The sequence below is a fragment of the Mesoplodon densirostris genome, chromosome 1, assembly GCF_025265405.1.
Source record: "Mesoplodon densirostris isolate mMesDen1 chromosome 1, mMesDen1 primary haplotype, whole genome shotgun sequence".
In the NCBI taxonomy this organism is placed as follows: domain Eukaryota; kingdom Metazoa; phylum Chordata; class Mammalia; order Artiodactyla; family Ziphiidae; genus Mesoplodon; species Mesoplodon densirostris.
This window is the reverse complement of record NC_082661.1, coordinates 163,057,663-163,079,782: the sequence shown is the minus strand read 5'-3', so window position 1 is coordinate 163,079,782 and position 22,120 is coordinate 163,057,663. Positions and strand designations below refer to the sequence as shown.

The following is a 22,120-nucleotide window of genomic DNA, read 5'->3' as shown; positions in this document are numbered from 1 at the left end:
GCTCACAGTTGCTATTTTTACTGGTGAGGAAATGAACTGAGAATTTATGTAAAATATTTGGAACATTCCTGGCACAAAGTAACTTTGAAATAAATTGTAGATAAAATGTATTAGCAAATATTGATTGATTCATTCACTTTTCTTCCAATGAGCGTCACATGCCTTAGTCATATAATGAGAAAGAATAAACTGTGCAGAGAAGACTCCAAGACTCAGTGACTTAAGACACTATGCATTTATTAGTGGTTGGGTGGTTCTTTTCATCGGGACCATGGTGAGCTTTCCCTGACGAGGCTCTCTCTGCCCCTCTGGTCCACTGTGGGTTGTCTGGGGTTTGCTTTGCTGACCTCTGTTTTTCTCTCTCATTTGTCTTCTGCTGGGACAACAGGGCAACCCTACCCCAACAAGCTAGCTCTGGCTTATTCTCATGGTTAGGCAGAAATAAAGCAAAAGTAGGAACACCCAAACGTTGGAAGTGTTGGAATGTTGCTTTCACCTCATTCCATTGTCCAAAGCAAGTCCCAAGGCCAGGCCTAATTTAATAGGAGGAAGTACACTCTTCCATATGATGGGAGAAGCTGCAAAGTCAAATGGCAAAATAGGCAGGAAATAGTATGGGAAAGGAGAGAGAATTATAACCATTTTAGGAATTTACTATGAAGACCGTGCTAAAGAATCATCGATGACTCTGCTTTTGAAATATCTTTAACAATTCTTACTACTGTAAGGTTGTCATCCTCAGTCTTTTCCCATATAAAGCAAAACAGTGCAAAGAAACAAACAAAAAACAAAAGTTGAACCATGAAACAAATTGATCAAAGATATAGAATAGATCAAATTTGTTGTTAAATTGTTACGTGATGGAGAATTATTTATTCAGAGGTAAAAATATCATAATGAATACAGTCTGACTCCTATCTCTAGGTTTAAATCTATGTATTTAAATTTTAATATACAGAGGACAGGACAAATATATGTTCACTGTCGTGTGCTTGTCACAAGTATAACAATTTCAAAGGCTTATTTCTCGCAGTCCTAATGAAATTCATAGTCTCCTTGTTGAAACTGTGAAAGACATGGTCTACTTTCCCAAATATGTGTTACTAAATACCTAATACAAACACTTTGCCTTGGTTTGCTGTTGGTACACCTAATATTGATAATCTAAGTGATAGATTTATAATCTTTTTTTCATTTTTCTATAAATTAGGCAGATTCCATTACAATCTTACCTTAGACTCATTGAGAGCCATCTAAAATTTTTAGCTTCAGTGCAAACTGACTGGTGCCAAAGGAAGTATGTGGTCCAACTGAAGGCTCAGTGTTGTTAATCAGAAAGTATAGATAGAACAATCACCATCAGAGCACTTACTGAATACTCAAAACATGCCGGGCTGCCTAAGTCTGTTCTAAGTTTGTTTTATGTATTATTTATTTCATTCAGTATTCACAGTAACTATGGGAGCTAGGTACTACTTTTAGCCCAGTTTACAGCTGAGGAAACTCAGGGAAAGAGTATTAAAAGTTTCCCAAGGTCACTGGAGCTGTGATTCCAGCACAGACAGTAGCTCCAAAGTGACAACACTCTTACCATCCTCAATATACTGCCTCCCCATGCAAATAACCACCATGAAACCAATAATTTGCTTTTTTTTAAAACTTTATTTTTTATACAGCAGGTTCTTATTAGTCATCTATTTCATACACATCAGTGTATACATGTCAATCCCAATCTCTGAATTCATCACATCCCTACCCCCAAGCCCTGCTGCTTTCCCCTTTGGTGTCCATACGTTTTTTCTCTACTTCTGTGTCTCAATTTCTGCCCTGCAAACTGGTTCATCTGTACCATTTTTCTAGGTTCCACATATATGCATTAATATACAATATTTGTTTTTCTCTTTCTGACTTACTTCACTCTGTATGACAGTCTCCAGATGCATCCACGTCTCTACAAATGACCCAATTTTGTTCCTTTTTATGGCTGAGTAATATTCCATTGTATATATGTACCACATCTTCTTTATCCAATCATCTGTCGATGGGCATTTCGTTTGCTTTCACAAACTGGCTATTGTAAATAGTGCTGCAATGAACGTTGGGGTGCATGTGTCTTTTCGAATTATGGTTTTCTCTGGGTATATGTCCAGTATTGGGATTCCTGGGTTGTATGGTAATTCTATTTTTAGTTTTTTAAGGAACCTCCATACTGTCCTCCATAGTGGCTGCATCAATTTACATTCCCACTAACAGAGCAAGAGGGTTCCTTTTTCTCCACACCCTCTCCAGCATTTGTTGTTTGTAGATTTTCTGATGATGCCCATTCTAACTGGTCAGTCATTTGCTTTTGATTATTTACTATTTGCCTGCCAAGAAAATTGGTGCTATATACTTACGAGACCAAGTTTAAGTTCAGTTAGTGGCTCTCTACTGGCTAGTTTACCATGCCTGGAAAATTTAACAGGAAATGTAGACTACAGAATGTGTTTATTCGACTAAGCCATTTAGTGGAAAGAGAAGAAAAGACTAATCAAATGTCTGATACATTCTTACAAGTTTGGATTGTGTCAATGACTTGCTGGCAACGCTTATGCTTTGTCTTCTTTTCCTGAAAAGCATCTGCAAAAGTTTTATTTGTTCAATTATGGAAAGTAAAAGATGTGACGTTCCATTAGATATAAAATGAGTTTGCTGATTAAGCTGAAAGATTGAAAGCGAGTTTGTCACCTCGTGTATACCACAAAAGATATTGCTGAAGGAAATTTGTTGTTTTGACCAAGCAGTTCATGACTTTGGATATCAGAGAACAAACCTTGAAACTTAAAACACCAAAAGCATTCTACATCATCTAGGGTCAAGTTAACATTCATGTAGTAAATTTTGCCGTGATATGTTTAAAACTATTGTTAAATTTAAGTCTGTATTTATCAACAGAATTTCATATCAAGATTCACATTACAGATGTCATACAACCTCCATGTGGTATACTCTGTTTGAGGTCAGTATATTTGTGATTTCATAAAGGTTTAGTTCTAAAATATATGGTTCATACTTATTCTAGAAAATTGACTTATTCTTACAAGTTACAAACAAATTTCTCAATGTACCTTATATGTGGCCTAAAGCATATTTCATAATTTGCAGTATTGAATAATATTTAAGCAGCAGTTTAATATTTTTAATAATTTACTATCTTAAATAACATGGATATTTATTCCAAATTTTCATGTGTAGACATAGTTTCCATCCATGATAAACAAATGAGAATAACAGAAACTCCACTCAGAGACACAGAAGTTTCATACATCATATATTCTGACAACAATAAGCAATTCTGTGTTATGGACACCCTAAGAGCAAGTAGTGGAAGATAAGCCACTACTTATCTAAGGTTGCTTAATGGGCCCTATAATAATTAACTCAATGTCTCCTGTGTCAAATAATTCCCATAAAATATTATTGTATTTATATCTTTTTCTTTTAGGTTCTAAGTATTGGCTTCAACTTTACTCTTAGTATGCCATGTACTCAGGAGATAGACCGAGTTCAACTTCAGGCTAGGGCATTTACTAGCACAATGATTTAGACAAGCTACTTAACCTTTTTGTGACTCATCAAAATTAAGATAAAAAAGTGAGGATAAAAAAAATAAATGGGTTAATAAATAAGCATTGAAAAATCATAGCTAGTATATAATAAGTACTCTAGAAATGTTATTGTAAATTCTAGAAGCTCAGTGTGGGAACAGATCTTAGTTAACTAAGATATTTATTTTTCTTGAAATTTCCTTAAATTCTATTCAGCTGCCCTTTTATTTACTAACCTGCAAGGAGCAATGGAAACCTTCCCTCAATTGCCTAAACTGATTAGGTTTTGGTGATTTTGTGTCTTTCTTTAAGCAGATAGGTTTAGTTGCTAGTATGTGGTACAAGAACCCTACAGACATGTTGTTATTCTAAAAAATAGTTATTTGTATTTTTGAAGACTTGTGTCCAGAGCTGTGTCTTATCTAAATGTTTTCCTTGGATTTTATGTAGAGCCGGGGTATTTGATTTGTACAATGATTTGTATTTCCATAAACGTTATTACTAAGAAAGCAAAGAAAATATAATATTTAGGAATTACTACAAAGAATCAAAGCCTTTTGAATCTCTATCTAAGGCCTTTCACGAGACAAAACGTTTTGAAATGAGAATCTATCTGTATCAATACTGTATGCTCAGTTGGCATAACATGCTGTGAGCTCTGAGGATGAAGAGGAATCTCAAATCCATGAAGCAAAGCCTCTCTGTTGTTTACAGTATTTAAAATAAATTGTTTCAGTTCTCTGTAGGATTGTTTCCTGTTGAGAAGAACCTCATAATTAAAAACAGCAACTGGAATGGAATTATAATGCAGGTATTTTGACAATGATAACACCTGGTATATTATCTTGAAATAAACTGACCAGTGGTTATTACTGATAGTGTTCTTTCTAGGCGGGATTTGCATAACTACAGAGAATTAGTCCCTCTGCCCATCCTTTTGAAAGGAGCACAGAGTATTTAGTAGAGAGGAGATAATTATGCTATTTGGGATAATAGTCAGATTTACTGTCTAGGACTGCTATTCTTTACACTACATGAATTTCAGGATAATTGTTCAGATCCTATTTAGATAAAAGCTGATTCATTTTTTCATGTTTTCCTTTATGCTCCCTTTTTATCCTTATTGTTAGTTTTTAAGCAAGCAAATCTAGAATTGCAAGCAAAAATGTTATTTAATATTATAATTGACCTTCTTTTGTCTGTACTTAGAATTTGTCTATTGGACATTTTTTTAATTGTCATAGATAAAAATCTATTCAAATTATGACTGCTTTTTTTGTCCAGTATTTCATTAGAATGTCTCTTGCTGTCTAGTGTTTAGGAAATAAGTAAACTATATTAATTCTTTTTTTATATAGAATATTTGGTAACTGCCTATGTATGTATGTACATAAATTCCTTCTTCAGAATGAATCAGATGTACATTAGCAAAGTCAAGTGACAAGTTGAAGGAATCCTCCATTTGACTTTCTTTTGAGAGACCATCACAGAATAATTATATTATTGATGCTTATGTATTACATCTTAAAAACTTTACTTAACCAGAATAAATACTCATCTAGGGGACCATATTACATATTGTTTCCTCCTCTTTTACATTAGTAAATTAACTTTTTTACTTTTGTGACATAGGAGAGCTAAAACTTAAGCATTTTTATGGCTTACTCTGTAAATTATCCATTTATACTATCATACTGCATAAGCAAATCCAAAATCTTACTTAAATACAGTAAGTTTATTTTATTCTGTGTAATTTCAAGAATTATCTTTAGCATGTTCCCAGAAAGAGAACAGAATATTTTATCTATTGAGTTTTGATCATGTGGCTATGAGAAATTTTGCAGATCCCAAAATAACTCTTAGTGACCGTCTGCCATACTCTTAATATATTGTCGATTTATAGACAATTTTATAAATTTACAAGTTAAGCATTATAAGTACATACGCCTACCACTGTAATTGTTTTCATATTATTCTGTCCTTATTTTTCAATTAAAAACTTGTCTAGTCAAAGAAATCACCTCATATAATTACAACTATACTACTACTTCTGACATTTAAGTGATGGCTTATTACATATTTGTGTGGCATCTGTGAGTAAATAATAAATGAATATATTGATATTATTTTAGACATCCAGAATCCAGTGAGGTACTGCCTCCCAGAAAAAATGATTATAATCCTATAAATCACCCAGATCTGTATTCAAAACACTCTTCTTTTGTGAGAGAGGGAGAGATAGGGGGAAAAGAAGGGAGAGAGGGAAGGAGGAGAGAGAGAGAGAGACTTGGGCATGTACAACTATTATAACAAGCAGAACTCCTATTATTAAATCAGATCCCCTAAATAAAATATGTGAGAGCTGTCTGTCAAAGACTTCTCTTAAAGCATGAAATTGTAATATGGCATCCTAATTTAGCCAGTCCACAAAGCTATCTGTGATGGCAGAAAAAGGTTCTTTCTTGAAATGGATGCTTCATTATTTTCCTCCCAGTAGCGATTCAACGTCCTTTGTCTATTTATATTCATTATTGCCACTGTAGGAACAGTGAGGGTTTTCATTACTTCATTGGCATGGGATGCACTGATTCAGTTTTGCTGTCAGTTCTGATCTCTTTCTTTCCCTCCCCCACTTTCACTTACTGAAAATCAACAAATAAAATAAACAACATACACAGTATAATACAGTACAAAATAAATAGCACATCATGAATTAAGTTGTCATGTTTAGCTTCAATTTAACAGAATTGCGTGTATTGAACAAAGAACACAGAGAAGCTTATGAACAAACAGTATAATTTGATGATTTTTTTTGTATGTAATGATTTTTTAAAGGGTGCTCAGTATTACTATTTTTGAATAGTAATATTCAAATCCTCTGAATTTTTGCTATGTTATTATTGTGGATATTTTTTATTCCCTTTAATACATTCAATTGGGAAAGAAAAAGCACTTTGGTAAGATGATTAATGTGATAAGTTCACAGTTTCATTGTGAATTATATGCAGCTATTTAGTATGAATTCTTTAATTTATTTTCAGCCCATTCCTTAATTTTCTGTGGCTAGTATGGTCATGTAACAAATATGATTTTTAAAAGTTTCTTATATATCTATATTGTATAAGCTGTATTCATCCATTATATGGAAAACTGTAGGATTCTTATTTTTCTTAAATTTTCCTATAAGTAATAATATTAATAGAATGTAATGAATTCTTTATTGTAACTCACACAACTAGGAAAAGAATTCTTAAAAAATACATAATCTACACTTTCCTTCCTTCTAATAATCATGGACAGGAGAAAGTGATATTGAATTTTAAAGCAGTTTAACAAGAGTAATTTGATCTCACACAACATAAAATCAGTTTAAAATATACATTTTGTCAGCTCAGAGAATTCAGTCTGTTATCGCTATTGAATTCACATTTATTCTTTTCTTGCAAAATGGATAAGAAAAACCTCCACTGTATCCAAATGCCTTAGGTATGGTTTAATGATTCTCTCTTTTTCTCTCCCCCTAAATAATATTATTTAAAAAGAACCTAGAAAAAAAGGTAATGATGTGACAACTCTTCATTCTCTTATTCCTGGGAGCTATATAATATATAAAAATCCTTCTTTGGATGTAGTTTTAAAAAGATTCCTACAAGACCAGGCCTGGTCAGTGGAGGGGAGAGAAATGATCTTAGGAGGACTAAGCCCTCCTCGTAAGTAAGTAAGTGTCTCTGACACGAGAAAAGTCTGTCTTGTGCTCAAAATATCTTGAAACATCATTTCATCATTGTTGAGTCTCTGCAGGCATCATTGTATATGACACCCTTAAGAATAGTAATTCTCTGGAAAAGCATGAGACATCTTTGGTTTATCAAAATGAATTTGGTTATAAAAACGTCCATAAACACTGTTTACAGACTTCTCTGGCTGTTTTAGGCAGTAACCAGAATGCTGCTTTTATGAGCATTTTAGGTTTCATAGAAACTTGTAACTTCACAGAACCCCACCAGCACTTGTCCAAGGCTTTAGCTAGGCCGTACTGATATCATCACTTCACATCTGGGAGAACTGAGGTGGACAGAGTTTGCGTCATGACCTCTTAGGTGGCATTTTCAGTGGTATTGACACTATGATTTGCACAAGTAGTTTATGGGGCTGCTTCAAAAACTCCATACAGGTCACGATGAGTTTGTAATCCCGGGAAAATTCTTTCTGCTTACTCTTTTCTCTCCATATAGTTTCAAATTCTAGTTGAATAAAAGAGGCTGAGTAGAAAAAAACAAAACAAAACAAAAACAAAAAACAGCCTTACTACAATTGTAAAATATGTAAATCAAGCTAAGTATGAGCACCAATGATAACCATGAATTAGAGCATTCTGACGGAAATTCTGTGAATTTTATATCATGTTTGCCGAATTGTGTATTAAAATTTTAAGCAACCAGGGAAGAGTTAAGGCACTTTGGAGTCTGTCTTGAGTAAAAAGTCAGTAAACCAATTTACCTGGGCTAACGTCTCCCATGCTACCAGAGGTTCCAGTTCAATTCAGCGATGGGTGCTGTACATTAGAGCTGTTTGTTTCCTCTAGTTCTGTTAAAGGCACTGAGCTTTTCACTGGGTAACAATGCAAGACTCCTGTATATATTTGATGCATTCAACAGAGCAGTAAGAAATATCATAATGCTGAGATGTAGTTAATATTTTATTATTCATTAATTCACTTACTCCACAATTATTCATCATGTATCTAAATGTGGCAAGTAATATTCTAGGAAGGATATTTATCAAACCAATATGTTTTTTTTTCTTACTAGCATATTAACATCATTATGATATTGCTAAAAACACAAATTTTCCAGCTTGGATGAGGCTATATCTGTTTCCTTATAGAGTAAAATGACAGATGGAGATAACTGGCTGAAATTTACAAATATATATATATATATATATATATATATATATATATATATATATATATATATATTTCACCATATTCATGGATGAAGAAAACGGATTTATCTTTCATCCAATAGTGAGTAACGACATTTGGAAAGACTTGGAAGTGGAGGTCAGCCTGTGTAGGGAAGATTGGTTGGAGATGTTATTAATGCTGTATGTTGTGAAGGTGGATGGGGACTGTTATGGACCAATGTTGCCATTTTTAATGACAGGGTCAATGACAAAAACAAAATGTTATTTATTAAATGGAGGACTCCTTCAACTTGCCACTTGACTTTACTGATAGGCATTTGATTCTCTTTGAAGAAGAAATTAATATCTATATATCCAGTGGTTACCAAACATTCTATACAAAAATGGAATTTATAGAGCTTATTTATTTCATAAATATTTAAGACAATGACAGACATGTTAATGAAATACTAGACCAAAAACAGGCAGTCATAATTTGAACAAATTTGATCTATGACAATTCAAAATTTTCCAATAGACAATTTCTAAATCCAAAAATAATAAGGTCAATTTTAATGTTAAATAGCATTAATATTGTATATTCTTCCTCGAACAGTTCACACAATTTCTTGTACTTCTATTATGAAAGTCATTGCTTTCTAACAGGTTTAATTTTTCTAATATACTTGTCTACCTTTCGTAGATTCTCTGAATCTTTAAGACAGCATCCATGTTTAAATTAGTAGTGTAATCCACACAGTCACTTGATAGGAGGAACCAAGTAACTACTTCTTGAGTAAATCACTGGTGTAAAGTACTGCAGTTAAGTGAGATGACCCTTCAAAGTCTTATAAAAACCCACCATTCTGTTTTAAATCCACGTCTACCATGACAAGAAAGTAGCAAAACTTGTGTAAATTATGATGAAAGTTCTGCTGTCATTATAGTGCTCAGATTTACTTTGAAAGGGAATTGAAATCAGCCACTGGGAACACTCTAAAACATCTACTAATTTTAGGTCATTAGCTGTTCTTCTTTTGGAACATTAAACAGCTCTCAAATAACATTTTTTAACATTGTTCTAAAATATAGGCCTCTGCCTAGCCAAGTCATTTGGAAGTTCTTTCATTCTGGGAAGCTAATCTATCATATTTTTAGTTTTAAAAAAATTTAGTTCAAAGCATGTTTAGTGTTTAGAAACTCCTTAAAAAAAGGAACAGGATGTCAACCTGAGTAGTATCTAATTTAAACTCTGTTCTTGGATGTTCTGCCCTCAACAGAAAACTGTATTTGAGTACTGATGGTGCAAGTGAGCAAGAGCTAAAGGTAAAGAGGGGCCTCAGGAAGACCTTCTGACCAATAGTGTTATTTATTTAAAACACTAAAATTTGAAGGAGCTTAAACTGCCTATGTTCTTTAACACAATAAAGAGACTAGTTAAAACATCTTGAAAACTCTAGATGAGATTCAGTACTTGAAAATCAAACTAAAAGAAATAAAAGGAAAAAACTATAAATCTCAATGTGTATTTAACAGACAGCTCTTGTTGGTTACTCCTATTATTTAATCATTAGAGTACTGCTAAAAACTTTTTGAAATGAAGGGAAGATGCTAAAACATGTTCAAGTGTTCTCTATCATTGATCTACATTTTTTTCCTAATGCAATTGTTTGTTTCTTGCCAGGCCCATAGTTTTTCATTAACTTGTCTACTGTGTTCCAATTTTAGATTCATTTCAAAGGCTTTTATATATTTTCTTTCTTCATGATAGGAAATGACTGATCAACTCACTCATTCTCTGTTATTTTTCATGCCGATGGACTAATATCCTGTAAAGTCATTTTTAAAATTATGTTTTAGCCTTACAGTACTGCCTGCCTGTACATATATAAAAGAAGGGGACTACTAGCTTCAACACAGCTTCTAATGGATTTAACCTAGATTAATCTGTCGTAAATCTGTAAACCTTGAGAGTCAATGTTTATAATTAATCCACACACTATACCTTAAAACAAAGCTGAAAATCTATATAAAGGTAATGAAAAATATAAATTCTTCCACAGGTCACACATCTAGCTGAGAGACTCATTATCTTTCTCTATTTTGTTTTGCCTGTTTTTATTTGTTTGTTTGTCTTAATTTCCTTCTTCCTTAATTTCCTCATACTCTTTTCTTCTTTCCTTTTTTCCTTCTTTCCATCCATTTTCCCCCTCCCCTTTACTTCTCCTTCCTCCCTGCTTCCCTCCTTCCTTCATGTGTTCTTTCACTCTTTTTTTTTTTTTTTTTTTTTTTTAGCGGTACGTGGCCCTCTCACTGTTGTGGCCTCTCCCATTGCGGAGCACAGGCTCCGGACGCACAGACTCAGCGGCCATGGCTCACGGGACCAGCCGCTCCGCAGCATGTTGGATCTTCCTGGACCGGGGCACGAATCCATGTCTCCTGCATTGGCAGGAGGACTCTCAACCACTGCACCACCAGGGAAGCCCCACTCTTTTTCTTTTAAGTTTTTTGTCTTCCCTAACTTTCCACCAAGTCTCTTCCTTTCAGTATTTTTTCACTCTATTATTTTCCTTTCTTTGTATTTTTTCAGTCTCTACGTTAAATTTGCCATATGTTCACTGAAAACTAGGTAGGTATAATGGAAAGAATAGAGGCTAAAATGAGGATCCCACCTTCCTTCCTTTATCCTTTCATTCTGTCCTTCCTTAAACACATATTTATTGAAAACTTCTTATGTGCACATGTCCAGGAATTTGAGGTGCAGATTCATGTTTTTTCTTCACAACATTCCTACAAGTGAGTAGGGAGGCAGTGGTTAAGCAAGGTTAATTAGCTTGCATAAGCTCATACAGTGAGTTGTAGGAGTAGAAAATGACTATCTATTCCAGGATACCTAGCTTAGCCAAATTCTTTATACCTCTTTCACTTCCTAGATTTCTTTGTTTTAGACAAATCCCTTGGCAACTGTTTCATATTTTTAGCACTCCGGGAAATGGGCACAGTACTTGCCTCTTTATCTTCTTACTCAATAGAAAAGATGCCCTAAATTGTGCCAGGCACTGAATAATCAAGTCTTATGATGATTTTGGGCTATTTGGGCTATTATACCCTGTGCACATTTTATCTTTATTTCCATGCCCAGGTGCTGCAAGAGAAAAAAAAGACATTTTTAACCAAACTCAATTTAGGTTGAATAGAATATTCATTTAGGACAAATTTTTAGGACAGGAGGTGGTATATATGAATTAGCAGGCTATTTTTAAAAATATGACAGAATAGCACTAGAAAGGAAGGAAGAGTAGGAGGAAACTATCAATAGCTATGATCAGCTTTCTTCACTGTAGAGGAACAAGCTAGAAGGACTATAATCTGTAAATGATTGCTTAAAAATTCAAAAATAATTAAAGATAACTTATTTAATGCTGATATCTTGGGTTTGTAGCAAGCAGCAGTGTAATATTCTGTGGATGCTTAGCTATTTAAGATATTTTATTTCTATGGACTTTTTATGTCCCTGTATCTTTTGAGATACAGTCAGGAAAATATGATTACTAGTTGAGAATTTGTAGTTGTTGTTAGTTTTCCATATATTTAGAAAAACACTCCCAAACTCCAAATAGGAAACACACTGAACAATTTAGAAAAACTGCCAAGGGAGAGGGTAAGACATATCAAACATCAATATTTATTTATTTTCAGTTACTTAAACGTTAGTTTAAAATAAGCAAATCTAGCATGATGATAGTGGCTTGGTGATTCATCTGTAAGTGGTTCCATTTTGTAAGAGGAAAAAAATGTGGATCTCTTTAGTTATCTACAAAATAGCAGGTTTAATTATATCTTTCCCAACAGGAAAAAAAGTGTACAGTGCTTCTTCTTGGTTGGTAGCCCTGGGGTTAAATATTCAATATCATCATTATTACATCTGAATCACTATTTAGCCAGAAGTTTTTTAATGCAAAGAAAGAGAAGCAGATCTCATACTGACTATTTTGGAATATTTAGCCCTAACTATCTGGACACACCATAAGCAGCATATTTTATTTTACTAGTTTCCCATATTCATGAATAATGCATCACTAGTCATACTTCTCAGATCATCTTATTCTGTATCCTCAACCTGACTGAAATTCTTAAATGCATTTAATCATGCCAAATCCCGTTGTGTTCTTTGGAAGCCATATAGGCATATCATGAGCAGATAATTAGTCCTTATTTTGACTGGACAACATTTTAAATAGTTAAATGGCATTTCTTTTTTTTTTTTTTCCTTTTTTTTTTTTTTTTTTTTTTTTTTGCGTTATGTGGGCCTCTCACTGTTGTGGCCTCTCCCGTTGCGGAGCACAGGCTCCGGATGCGCAGGCCCAGCGGCCACGGCTCACGGGCCCAGCCGCTCCGCGGCACATGGGATCCTCCCAGACCGGGGCACGAACCCGCATCCCCTGCATCGGCAGGCGGACTCTCAACCACTGCGCCACCAGGGAGGCCCTGGCATTTCTTAATACAGCCGAAAGGATAAATGAATCCCTTAAGTCACTGCTAGCTTTTATTCAGAAAGAGAAGTTCCCCTTGACAGTTACTTTAAAAGACAAGTCTCAAGATATTTGTTTTCCCTTTTAAATTCTCTCGCTTTGCACTTAAGCTCTGCATTATTTAGGCTAGTTAACATGCAGAATAGAAAGCTGTTTCTTAACTTTTTTCCCACTCTTTTTGAAGATAATTTAATTCACATTAACTGGGATTCTACACCTTTTATACTTTCTGATCTGTTTAAAGATTCTTTAAACTCTTTTTTCTTTTAAATGCTGATACATTTGTAAAGTCCACCCAAGTAATAATTCAGAGATTATACTGTGTTGAAGACACATAATCTCTTTAACTTTCTCAATTTTACCATCTTTTCATGTCCTAGTATTAAAAAAAAAGCAGCAAATTAGGATTTAAGCAGTAAAAAAATGTGATTTTAAAGTAAGCAAAATAATAATTATGTAAAAATTGTTTCTTTGGGGGAAATGAGAGATTATACCTAGTCAAGTGGAGTACTAATTATTATAGCCTTTAATATGATATACTTGCAAGTAACAATAGATTGTTTCAATTAACATTGAACAGCTAGTAATTATAAAATACAATGCTACTTGTCAGACAAATCACTAATTTATGTACACCTAATCTTTGAAATTAAATTAGTTTACATTTCTTCTTCTAAGCTTCCTGTAGTATGCATTTTTAACATTTATTAATTTAAATAATTTTAAAATAAACTTATTAAAAGATGTCTTTTTTCATCTACTATTCTGGGGCTTTATTTTAAACATATGTATTTGGCAGTATAATTTATAGTACAAAAACATGAATTTATCATCTTTCATATGTGAAAACTATTGTTTTTCTATAATTAATTGATAAATATTCTAAAAATGTAAGCTTTTGACTCCTTTAAATTATGCCAAGAAAAGAGGACATTGATTAAAAATATATAATTTTTGATAATTTAGAATCAATATTCTCCCATTCAAATATATGTGTGGAAAAGATACATAGCATAGTAGTTAGAGTAACAGTGATGATAACAGCAGAAATATATTCTAAGTGTTTCTATATGTAGATATTTATGCTAAGCACTCAACACTCTTGTCTCATTTAATCCTCATAACAGCCCAATGCGATAGACTCCGTTAAGTAATTTGCCGGAGTTTACGTTGCTGGTAAGTGCAAGAACAGTGGACTCAGACTGCCTTTGCTCAGATCCCAGGGTGTTAATCACTCTGATTCATTGATTCCCTCCAGTGAAGAGATGAAAGTAAAGGTTTTCACAAAGTGAATGTAAAAGTTTACACTGTGCATGGTTCCCTGGTTTTTTGCTCCGAGATGCCATTATGAAAAAGTATGAGGTATGTAAGTGTACTTAAAGACACCACTCTTTACCTCATTATATTTTAATACACATAGATTTCCCCATCCCTACAGATTAAATCTCAGCTTCATGGGTTGCAACTCTATATTCTCAAATAATCTAAAATTTTGGATATTAATCACTTACCTGATTAATACAGGGAATCAAGTTAGATAAGTATCACCCAGATATCTCTTTGTGTTCATTTTCTCTCAAGAATCAGTACAGTCAGGCTTTCTTTCCCAATTTAACCAACCCAATTGTGATTAATATGTCCTACCTAATCTCTTTGGTGCTTTGTTTGCCGGAAATGACTGTCCATACTTCTTTTTCTATTCTTAAAGCCTTTATTTCCACTCTCACATTCAGTTCACCAAGGAGTGGTTCAGCATCTCCTGTTCTCAGAAGTTCAGCCCAGCACACTGTGGTTTCCAAACACGGCTTTTCTGTCTCTGAAATGACAATGATCCAAAACCTCATAATTGAGGTGTCTTTCTACCATGTAGAATTAAAAATGGACACATATTATGAAGACACAACCTTTTCTTAGCTGAATATGGCTTTAATAATAGTAGAAGTTTGAGGCTTTTTACCAAAATAGTAGTTTACACTCCTGATTTTGACTTAGATACAAAATTCTTCATCGTATTCAAAGACCAACTGAGGGACAGCTGTCCCAATGTCATTCAGGCCCTGGAACTTCTACACACGTTTCTTGAATTTTCACCTTTCTGTTTGTCCCAACTAAAAATGTTCCCCTTATTTCAATCTAAGACTGTTGAGATTGCTACTATATCTGAAGTCCAGAGACATTGCTTTTTCTAGCTTTCTTCTATGTGTAGGGAAATGCTTTTCTACTTGAATTCAGCTTAGGTAAATATGCCTTTTTTCATACGCATAACATGAGTTTATAATACATTGATGTGTTATTGATTGAGAGAGTGTGGTATAGCGGTTAAGAGCATAGCTCTGAAGTCAGAATGTCTGGGTTTGCAACCTCATTAACACTCACTATATGCAAACTCTTGGGTAACTCACTTAACTTCTCTGTGCCTTAGTTTCCTCGTCTGTAAAATGGGGGCAATATACCACCTGCCCCACAAGGTTGCTGTGAGCATTGAATGACTTAATATTTGTAGTCTTAGAATACTGCCTGATGTATCAATATTTCTTGAATGAATGAATTTACTTTTGCAGGTTATGTTACCATAATAGTGTGACCTATCTTCCCTGAAACTGAAAACTTCATTCCAGCTTTGTGCAGTAAAGTCCGTCTCTTATTTTCTCTGTATAGTGAAATTTCCTCTGAGTTTCCCTGTCCTGTCATAGCCAAGTCCTAATTCCACTAGTCCTTGCTTATTTGCAGAAAGAGAAGGTTGACAAATAGCAAGATTCCCAACAAATAATTCACTTAAGTACTCACAGAGTACAATCCAATGATTAATACAGTACACATAAATTTTAACTATGTCATTTAAAGGAAACTCCTAAAGCATATGCTTTAGTGATGATTTTCATTACAATACTTGTAGTTTTATCTCTTTTTTTTTGGTATAGGATTGATTCATTTGAATTGTACAAGACCCTGGGCAAAACACAAAAGCTTGTTAAAATTAATTCCATCCAGCCAGTCTGTTTTGCCTAAGAGCCAGTGAAGCTAATTCATTGAACACATGGAAAAATCTGTTTACACCATGAAACCTCTTTTCTATGCGATGCCCACTGCTGGCAAAGTAAAAACTGAAAACATTGGCAAAAAAAAAAAAAGAAAAAAAAAAGAGAGAGAGACTTAAATAAGAGCATGCATGGCAGAAGGTAGAGATAAATAGTTGATCATCACTCTCTGCTAATCTCACTGTACTCTGCGTTGTTGCATTACCATAATTTTGCCACGATTATCTGTGAAATTATGTTGACTGTTAAGTTCTGATTCATGCTTTTCTTAAGTCATCTGCAGAAGAGATGACATTCTAATTGCACTCCTGAATTTTTTGCACTACGAGTTTGTTAAGCACAGAAACGTTTTACTAAAAAAAAAAAAAAAAAAAAAAGCCCTAACTGTATGTAATTTGACATTGTGACAGATTAATACTTAGGCATTAGACCAGCGGTACAATTAGACAGCTTAAATGTGTCCTACATGTTAATGTCTATATGACTTTAAGAAGTCATATTAAGTCTTCCTTTTTTAAAGGGTCTGTTGCCATTTTGCTGATTGATATAAATCAAAGTCTATCAAAGTCTATCAGAGGATTTAAGTGGATTATGAGAAGGATCATCATGATTACACATAATTTTAGAAAATTGGAATCTAGGGAATTAACCGTAAATTCAGAATGTCTCAAGGTAAGAAACTGTATTTACAGTAGACTTCCTGAAGTGGTTATTGAGGATGTGACTAACTCTTATTTGTTGAGTTATCTGAATTCCTTTTTAATGAGGATAAAATTTTAGTCTCTGAATTACAATTTGAAATGACAGATAAAAATGCAATTTAAAATTCACATGACATTGTGTGCATAATATAATACAAAATTATATTTTGTATTAAATATCACATAATATAGCTTACTCAGAAGTAGCCAGAAATACACAGATTTCTACATGAAATGATTTAAACTATAGATTCAGTGTGACCCAGAATAAAATATTTATTTTACATAGGGACTGATTGCACACATATAAATATACATACACATACTTTTTAAAAACTACAACAAAATATTTACAAAATAATGTGAACATGGTGTAAGCTGGTTATAACTTTGTAAGTGGGTTCAACCACCAACCAAAGGATCATGATTCTCTGTTTGAAAAGCACTGATGTAAATTGCCCATGATCCTACTCACTTAACATGTACCCATCAGGTTGCTACGAAAAGGCAAATGAGATTTATTGAACTAAAATAAGTAGGTATATTGTCTACAATAGTTCCTATTAAAATACACCCACATTACAAGAATGAGAGAAGAGAGCTTTCTTCTTTTCATTTCACATCACATAGACTACCTCTCCTTCATGACTCCATGCTTTGAAATTTTTCTTCTATGATACAAGCTGTGTATAAGCCAAAAATAAATTTTATTTCCCAAGTTTATTATTGAAAGATTTGCCAACCAGAGGTCCTTAAAACATTAAACTAACTATAAAATAGCTACCACCCATGAGCAAAGAAGCTTAACAAATTAGTTCATATGTATAGCCTTGTGACCACTTAGTATAGGCTTTTCCCATTAGACTTTACTTTGCATCCACTACTGCTTCCAGTAACCCTAGTAGCCTGTCCCAGGCTGAGGATGAGGACTGCATTTTGTTCTGTAAAATATATCCATGGGTTATTTCAATCAATTCCATTGTTCTGTTGGAAAGCAAATCTCAACTAGAGATTATAGGACAGGCTCTGAAAGAGGGTAAGGAGAGTGAGTAGTAAAGAAATCAATTCAGATCTGCACATACTGAAACACTTCACCTTCTGTTCTTGGCCAATTACATTGTGTTTGCAATTAACATATGTCCTTATCCTCCGTTTACCTGTGGCCATTGTGGAATTAGACAGAATCATCAGGGATGACATGCAATATGTCTCCCTACCTGTTTTTTTTTTAAATTAATTAATTAATTAATTAATTTTTTTGGCTGTATTGGGTCTTCTTTTCTGTGTGAGGGCTTTCTCCAGTTGCAGCAAGCGGGACCACTCTTCATCGCGGTGCGCAGACCTCTCACTGCCACGGCCTCTTGTTGCAGAGCACAGGCTCCAGAATCGCAGGCTCAGTAGTTGTGGCTCACAGGCCCAGTTGCTCCGCGGCATGTGGATCCTCCCAAATCAGGGCTCAAACCTATGTCCCCTGCATTGGCAGGCAGACTCTCAACCACTGCACCACCAGGGAAGCCTTCCCTACCTGTTTTTTTTTTTTTTTTTTTTTTTTTTTTTTTTTTTTTTTTTGCGGTATGCGGGCCTCTCACTGTTGTGGCCTCCCCCGTTGCGGAGCACAGGCTCCGGACACGCAGGCTCCGGACGCGCAGGCTCAGCGGCCATGGCTCACGGGCCCAGCCGCTCCGCGGCATATGGGATCCTCCCAGACCGGGGCACGAACCCGTATCCCCTGCATCGGCAGGCGGACTCTCAACCACTTGCGCCACCAGGGAGGCCCTCCCTACCTGTTTTTGATCCATCCATTCAAAAGGCACTTATTGAGCATGTGACTGGCTTGGTGCTAGCATCCCAAGTACACAGTTAAGTAACTTGTGAAACCTAGCCACAGGGAGTTACATGTTACAGAAAAAGTCACATGAGTGGGTAACAGATTTTAGTGCAATACATTAAATGCTGTGGTAGAGACAGGCATAGGATGCAGACTAGAGAGGCAAAGAGAAGTCAGAATTAGCCTGGTTAGAAGAAATCTCAAAGTTGAAATGCTGAAAATGGATTTTGAAGGATTTGTGGGAGACAGATGACAAGGCAAAGAATAGCAGAAGAAGCAACGCATTAGGATTATGAAGACACGGAACAGCAAGGGGCTTTCTAGAAATGACAACTACAGTAGATCTGTTGAAGTGGCAAATGGGAGCATATAAGAATGGAAAGAGGTAGGCAGGACCCTGATCCTGAAGGAACTTCTGTGCAAAAATACAAAGTTTGAAACGTATACCAAAATTTATAGAAGAGGGTTTTGAAGTAGGGAGAGACTTATTCTACTTACTGTTCTTAAAACTATCATAAGGGTGCTTTTTAATTAGGCACTCTCCTGCTAATTACTAAGAGGGAACGGGACAAACAGACAAATGTGACACAAGTAATAAATATCAGGAAGTCACAAAAGCACCATAATAATGTGACGGAGCCATCATTAAGGTTGTACCCTGGTACCTGGCTCTCCTTCTTATATGATATGCCAAATTCTCTTTCTTTTCTCTTCTTGGGAATCACACTACCCAAATTTTGAATGACTTAAAGTGGATTCTCTGGTAATAATCCCAGAGACAGCTATCACTGAGGGATGGAGGAGGATGATGTTATCACTCAGAAAGGAGAGCTGTTAGCACTTTGCTGGACTTTGTTGATTGGTCAGATACAAATAACTTGCAGTATTAGATACTAGAATGTAGCAAAATTTTCAAAAGTGAAAAACAAAAATTCCTGAACAGATACTCAAAAATTAGGTAAACATGACTCAATGAAAACTTTGAAAATCAAAATTTTTCCACTCCATTTCCTTCAATGGATGAAATATGTGTAGAAAAGACCAAATATATGCTGTCTTACTCTGAGCAGAGAAGTGGTGAGAGTGTGTATCAGTTGTCATTGCAACTGTAACAAATTACTAGAAACTCAGTGTCTTAAAACAACAAGAATTTATTCTCTTACAGTTCTGTAAGTCAGAGGTCTGACCCTGGGTCTCCAGGAGCTAAAATCAAAGCCTCAGCAGCACTGCCTTCCTTTCTGGAAGATTGAGGAGACAATCTGTTTCCTTGCCTTTTCCAGTCTCTGGAGCCTGTCCACATTCTTTGGTTTGTATCCTAGCCGTCTATAATCTCCCTATTTTAAGGACAGTTTATCAGGAAAATTAATACCACCTACAACCTTAATTTTCCTTCGCCCTGTGATCTAACATGTTCACAGGTTCTGGGGACTAGGATGTAGACATTTTAGGAGGGGAACCATCTTTCTGCCTACCACAGTAAGGTTGTGGGCTCAGTGAGGCGTTTACAGCGTCACAGGGAACATTTAAAGTGCCTCTGAATCCATGCAGCGTGAAAAGGTATAATGTAGGCATAAGAGGATCTCCAGAGCTTGCTTATCTGCTCATCACAGGCTCACAGGGAGATTCAACAGTAAGACTTTGCCGCTCTCTGAAGAAATAGGAAGTAAATAAAGGAAAACATTTCAATGAGCAGCAAAAATCAATGAAGCAAACTGATCCAGTTTTGCTTCATTGATTTCCCCCACTTGAACTGCTCATTGAGTCCTGTTTGCTACTCATCAGAGATCATTTCCTTCCTTTTCCTTTTATTTACCTGCTCTAAGCTCCCAAGCCCTTCAACACTCTTTTGGTCCTAATCGTGGTTGCCAATTTTAGTTTAACTGATCAACTTATTGACCAGAGTTAAGGAGCCAGCATTCCAACAGTTTTTAAACTGTCCCCATAAATATTGTTTCAGCTCCTACTAAAAACCTTTCAGAGCCTCATCTCTCAGAACTCAGGGTTTTTGTGAAACCTTCCTCAGTAAGGAACACAAAGGAGGAACTCTATCTTTCTCCCGAATCGTAATAACTAATAGAATTCTGTTACAACACAGCTTCTTGTTACAGGAGTATTTTAAACCAGATAAGCTTTCTGTATGATAAATATTTCAATAGGTATTCCCATGCAAATAGTTTGAGAATGTGTTTTTAAAATGGCCATATCATTAGAATAATTGGATAATTTCTCAGGATCACTACATTGAAGGAGAAAATGAACAGGTGTTGTGATTTTGCCACATTTAGAAAAAAATTAATAAAGTAATATATTTAGTAAATCTAAATTGCTATGATTTTCCTCTGTGCAAAAAATAATCATATTATGTTACAGTTCTATTTCATACATGATTTGAGCTTTAACATAGTCTATTTCAGACTTTAGACTTTCACACAAAATAATGCATTGAAAAAATACATAGAAAAAAATTATATCACATTATGGCCACTGCAGTGATTCTCTTTCTTTTTAAAACATTCCGAAACACTAAATTAATTTGTTTCAATATTTAACATGTTCACATTAAATGTTTAGATATTTAACACCAGCTACTTATTATACAACCTATTTCATAACTTCTCACTTTAAAAAATGTTTTATCATGAGGGAACCCTCCTACACTGTTGGTGGGAATGTAAATTGGTGCAGCCGCTATGGAAAACAGTATGGCAGTTCCTTAAAAACTAAAAATAGAACTACCATATGATCCGGTTATTCCACTCTTAAGCATGTATCTGTAAAAGAGGAAAACTCTAATTCAAAAAGATACATGCACACCAATATTCACAGCAGCACTATTTACAATAGCCAAGACATGGAAGCAACCTAAATGTCCATCGACTGAGGAATGGATAAAGAAGATGTGAGATACACACACACACACACACACACACACGCACACACACACACACATATATACATATATACACACACAATGAAATATTATTCAGCTATAAAAAAGAATGAACTATTGACATTTGCAGCAACATGGATGGACCTAGATTCCATCAGCATTAATTCACCACTTACTGAGTGAAGTAAGTCAGATGCAGAAAGACAAATATTATATGATATCATTTACACGTGGAATCTAAAAAATAATACAAGTGAATCTATATACAAAAGAGAAACAGACTCACAGACATAGAAAACAAACTTATGGTTACCCAAGAGGAAAGTGGAAGGGATAAATTAGGAGTATGGGATTAACAAATATACACCACTACATATAAAATAGATAAACCACAAGTGTTTACTGTATAGCACAGGGAACCATATTCAATATCTTGTAATAACCTATACTGTAAAAGAATTCAAATATATATATGTATAACTGAATCACTTTGCTATACACTTGAAACTAATGCAATATTGTAAATCAACTGTACTTCAATTAAAAAAATGCTTTATCATGGTTTATATGGGAGGAAAGAAGGTTTGAGAAAATATACTTTAATTGATTTTTCCAGTTTCCTTTTTTCAGCTTTTT

The 22,120-nt window shown here is 34.7% G+C and overlaps 1 protein-coding gene across 7 annotated transcripts in view; it reads left to right on the top strand.

The window, feature by feature from the left end:
• PCDH7 (protocadherin 7) overlaps nucleotides 1-22,120 on the top strand; it is a 423,700-nt gene that overhangs the window by 390,681 nt on the left and 10,899 nt on the right. Inside the window, exons 3-4 of one of the 7 annotated variants that reach the window (XM_060111338.1) lie at nucleotides 2,935-2,998; nucleotides 4,324-4,348. The exons of 5 other annotated variants lie outside the window; for them this stretch is intronic. In XM_060111338.1, coding sequence (XP_059967321.1) covers nucleotides 2,935-2,998; nucleotides 4,324-4,333 — 74 coding nt within the window. In that variant the 3' untranslated portion in view covers nucleotides 4,334-4,348. Of the gene's footprint in view, nucleotides 1-2,934; nucleotides 2,999-4,323; nucleotides 4,349-22,120 lie in introns of those variants that run through there. One more of the 7 variants, XM_060111308.1, reaches the window with a different exon arrangement.